The sequence below is a fragment of the Simochromis diagramma genome, unplaced genomic scaffold, assembly GCF_900408965.1.
Source record: "Simochromis diagramma unplaced genomic scaffold, fSimDia1.1 OVJJ01000545.1, whole genome shotgun sequence".
Taxonomy (NCBI): domain Eukaryota; kingdom Metazoa; phylum Chordata; class Actinopteri; order Cichliformes; family Cichlidae; genus Simochromis; species Simochromis diagramma.
In genome coordinates, this window is record NW_024387371.1 from 6,260,058 (window position 1) to 6,264,811 (window position 4,754).

General features: G+C 37.7%; 1 protein-coding gene across 1 annotated transcript; it reads right to left on the bottom strand.

The window, feature by feature from the left end:
* Positions 1-496: 496 nt before the first annotated feature.
* On the bottom strand, positions 497-4,367 carry tnfrsf9a (tumor necrosis factor receptor superfamily, member 9a). The gene is made up of 7 exons (XM_040008413.1): positions 3,476-4,367; positions 2,769-2,888; positions 2,508-2,645; positions 2,340-2,412; positions 2,114-2,226; positions 1,873-2,031; positions 497-1,774 (listed from the first exon to the last, which is right to left on the bottom strand). The coding sequence occupies exons 1-7, from the start codon at positions 3,594-3,596 to the stop codon at positions 1,653-1,655; spliced, it is 846 nt and encodes a 281-aa protein (XP_039864347.1). The 5' UTR covers positions 3,597-4,367; the 3' UTR covers positions 497-1,652.
* Positions 4,368-4,754: the final 387 nt, after the last annotated feature.

Consider the following 4,754-nt stretch of genomic DNA (forward strand, 5'->3'; position numbering starts at 1 on the left):
TATTAAAATGTCACTGTATGACTGTACTGTAATGTTAACACTTTTTCACTGCGCCACCTGTGAACTTTGAAGTCTTTAACTGATTTTGCTTTGCTGGAGAGGTGACTCATACGCTGCTCTATTACTATAGGCGTGGGTAAACCTTTTCAGGCAAAGCCCACACAGTATATTTCTCAATTGTTCCATGAAGAAACACTTGCCTTTTACAGACCAGGGGAGCAATAGAATTAAAAAAAACAACAAAAAAACCGTTTGGTCTAATCTTGCTGCCCACTCTGCTGTTCTAGAAGAAACTAAAAGTAACACACTCTACAAGACTCTCTCTGGGGGGTTTCCGCTTGGCCCCTGGGTTTAGCTTGCATGTCATTTACATTAGTCAAGCATATTTGTTCACAGGATTTCCCAAGACATTCAAGAGTTACAGCGATAATTGGTGGATTTCCCATGTGGCACTCGTGAGGAATACTGAAAGATTTTCGCAATTGTGTTACTAAGCTTTAGAGCATTTCATTTTTGTTTTTATTCTGACCTGTTGAACGCATACTTGATCTGATAAACACTTAGTCATACAGCGTGCCTTAACATGCTCAGTGATTGTCACAGCTGAACGATTTTTACCTTTCATTTGTGAACTATTCTGTACACTCAGTATTTCACTAATAGGTCTCCCTAGTGCTTCATCTTGAATCGTAGCTTTATCTACTTAAAATAGGGAAGTCCCTTCACTGGGCTTTTTTTGACCAGTTAAGCAACAGTTGGAAAGTCCATATAGTTCCTGGTAAAGTTCAGTGGAGTGGAAGAGGCTACATGCAATAATGAGTCTAGCTACCTATTTTCACAATTTAACAAATAATAATTATAAAAAATAAAGACAAACTGTAAATGACCAACAGATAAAACAATTAAAACAACAAAACTGCCATAAACAGTAGGTAGGTTGCTATGTTATGTTGAGGCTTTGAGCATATGTAAAACCATACTACTGGGAGGTAATATAAAGGCTCAGAAAGTAATATGACTAAAATCAGTCTGTTACACCCACTTGCACACTCACCCACATCGTATTTTCAAACTGAGCAATACTTGGCAGTTTTAACACTCAGGCGTGCAAATAACAGATTAATGACTGTCTATCATACTCTTACTGACTACAGCTGTTTTACAGTGTACTGGGGCAAGTAGACTGAACTTTGAATGCAGTTTAAAAACGTAATGGCAAAAAGGCTAGCTTTTGTTCATTGTTATTTCATGACTGTGTTCACATTTCAAGATGGCAAAAAACCAGCCTGCTGTTAGAATTTACATGGTGAATAACCTATTGTTAAGTCCACTTTCTTCTTTCCCCTCTCAGAATTCCCCTTCCTCTTGTTTCAACTGACTGTGTTATTGAAGGATCACTGAAACTGTATTCAGTTGTTAAAACTGAGCAAGATGTTACAGTTTGTTTTGACCTCTTAGGCCTTTTTACACAGTAGCTTATGCTGTTCTAAAATAAAGACAGCTGGCCTAAGCAACTTGGTATAACAAAGACATTTAAAAAAACAAAAAGTGGCTCAGTATGAAGAAAGAAGAATCCCATTTTAGCTGTAAAATCCTGTTTCCTTAAAGGAAAAAGCTACTTCCATGCGGCTTTCTAGCCCAGGTCATTCCATTCATGCAATCAGCTGCTCTGAAGAGTCCTTAGAGTCCAGTGACTCTGAGCTGCAAGTGCTGCCCTGTTCCTGCTGAGCCTCATGGAAACTGCACTCTATTGCAATTAATGTCCTGGGATCATCTGAAGGAGAAAAAGAGGGAAAAAGTAAGCAATTAAAATAGTTAATCACTATGATTCAGGTGATATATTACCTAATTGTGAAATGCAAGTGAAATTACCTGTAGGATTTACAATGATTTTTTCATGAATTCTCTTTTTTGTCTTCTTTCTTTTCTGGAGGTTTTTCACAGCTACAATCATGATAATGATGATGGTGACGAGCAACAAGACAAGTATGCCAATGATAAAAAACAGTGGCCATATTGGGTCTTGAGCATCTGTTTCAAAACAGCACTGTTATAGTCAACTTTAGATCAGAACTGAAGCAGTGTGATAAGAGGAAAAAGAATCATGACTTACCAGAGTCAGGTTTAACTTCTTGGCCACGTGTTGCCTCAGGTATAACTGGATCACACTTAATGTCATTTAATGCATCTCCTTTGAACACAATCTGCTCATTTGGATTGGAGCACCTGGGAGAAACAAGCGTGACAAAAGATTCCCTGTGACTTTTCTGGGATTTATCAACTGTTTTATTCCAGCAACAGTAAAACATGGTGGTGTTTAGTAAAGGGTATTATCTTACTTGGTACTCCAGGGTTTGCACTTCTGGTGAACTTTGTCGTTAAAAGTTCCATTTGGACATTTTCTGCAGTCACCTGTGGAGACAGTCAGTGAGTTGATTTGCCATTTAAGCCAACATGTGTAGTGTCTGGGCTAAAGTTAAAAGCTTATTATTTGTACTTTTACTTACGATTAACTGTAGGTTCAAAGCCTTTTTCACACGTCTTCACACAGAAGGAACAACTTTCATCACCACAAGTAAGTCCTTTTCTACAGCCACACTTGGTATCAGTTGAGTTAGTGCAGGCTTGTAGAAGGACCTGAGCACCTAAACATACAAAAAGATTAAAAGCTCTTGTAGTACTACAGATTTCTATATTAGCCCAGAATTTAATACACTGCTGATGAAATGCTTTTATATGGTTGTGACTTAATTAATGCACCAACATACCTACACACTGTGTACAAGGGTAACACCTGAATCCTTTAGGGTCCACTGTATAGGTCCCGGGCTCACAGGGTTTACAAAGTTCTTTTAGGGTTTGACCACACTCCTCGACTAGGCGATTTCCTGCAAAAATAAGCAAGGGAGTAAAATACACATAGATTTCAGTGACACTGGCTCCATCAAAGCTATAATGCATCTTAATAAATGACAAAAGATTTCCTTTTTAAGGTTCATAAGTTATAGGATTGGGGTTTCTAGAAAAGTTTGAACTCTAATAACTATATTTACTGCTCTTACACTGGATGTACAGGAATGAAACTGACAAATTCTGTCAGTGACATTTCCCAATGATTGGATATATCAGCTGCATCATCCTTGCCTTTGTTGTGGATTAGGTGAAAAACCACTGAAACTATCTTTGGTTGCATGTGGCCACCGCAGAGGAACTCCTCAAAGGTTGGAAAACAATCTCTCACTTTTTTTTTTCAACATCCAAAGATAATAGCTTGGTTTAATAATGTGGAAGAAAAGACTTCTTTTATCTCACTCGTGAATATACAGTAGGCTAAACTGTAAATGTAGTTTAATTCAAAAGAGCGCCGTTAAAAACAAACAAACAAAAAAGCTGCACATCTGTACAAAAACAAATAAATGTAGAGTCTATCTGCAAACTTTTATGAAATTCTGGATCTTTTTTTTCCCTTTATTACCTGGGTGACAGCTGTTACAGCAAACATCGTTCCCCTTTAGCACCCATTCCTTGCAGCCCATCTCCCCAACACTGCACTGGATGCCCAAAAAGAGAACGATCAGCCAGGCGATTACAGCCATACTTCAGCTTCCAAGCCTTGAAGATGATACAGCCACTCCAGGAGAGAGTTGATTTAATCCAATCGAAGAATTATTCCAGGTATCTCTTCCACGCGGCACTAATTCGGCTTTTCTCTTTACCTAAATCTGTGTGAGCATCGTTCTGTGCTCTGCACTCATATTAAGCAGACTGTATTGTTGCGACTTCAGCAGTCAGAAAGGTTTTTAACCCTCTTGCCAGCTGAGCGCTTATAAAAAGTGTTGTCGCGGGGGACGGGGGGCGTGTCACAATGGTGTGACTCAGCATGGTACAATACATCTACATGTATAGAGAGTGTTTTGTCTTAGTCATTTTTATACAACTACAATGTATTTATTAAAAATAAATGAATTCATTCAAAATACACAAAGAGATACCAAGATATAAAGTTGTCGCTGGCTGTAGGAAAAAGAAAAGCGAAACTTTGCTCAGTACAATATTCGTTTCTTTTCCTCTACCAGTAACCAAATAAAGCCGTGATAATGTCGTGTTATGCATGCCTTCAAACTTGAACGACCGTTCAAATCTGTTCTGTTCTTCATAGAAATGTCTCAACTAGGGCTAAACTAGATTTCTTGGAACTTAGATGCAATCGCCGCAATGTGTTTACAACAGCACAGTCAAGTTCTCCACCTGCAAATGTGAAGTTAATTCAAATAGCAGCTTTACTTTCTAGAAGCTTTTGCTTCTGTTTGAGTGCATTTACGCAGTATATTGTCTCCCAATAAAGCATTAGACTTAACTACCTGTCGTGGAAAGGCTTTGTTATCACGCTACAATAGAAATAAAAGGGATTTTATCTTCATCGTAACTTTTCTGTTTTGTCTCTAACGGGGAAACAGTCATAAAGGGGGATTTTTTTTTAATTTTTTTTTACTTAATCTCCTGGACTTTATTTTGTCTATACGGTTTTATAAACAAAGCTTAAGGATGCCAATACCATTGTCTTCCACGTGGGAGTCATAGCATCATAGTATACATACAATATACACTGAAGAAATGCAAAATTGAGGTGAAATTAAAGAAAATGTACAGCATAAAACTTTTTTTAATTTAAGTAAACAATTGTTAAAATACGATTTTATTCACAACAGAGAACGCGTCATTGTTATTTAACAGATGAGTCATAGGACAAGACA

Excerpts from the sequence above, each read along its gene's own strand:
- tnfrsf9a (XM_040008413.1), bottom strand. The coding sequence starts at position 3,596 with ATGGCTGTAATCGCCTGGCTGATCGTTCTCTTTTTGGGCATCCAGTGC. Across the intron at positions 2,646-2,768 it reads CCCTTGTACACAGTGTGTAG|GTGCTCAGGTCCTTCTACAA; the intron begins GTATGTTGGTGC and ends TTGTATGTTTAG. Across the intron at positions 2,227-2,339 it reads TGCAAACCCTGGAGTACCAA|GTGCTCCAATCCAAATGAGC; the intron begins GTAAGATAATAC and ends TGTTTCTCCCAG.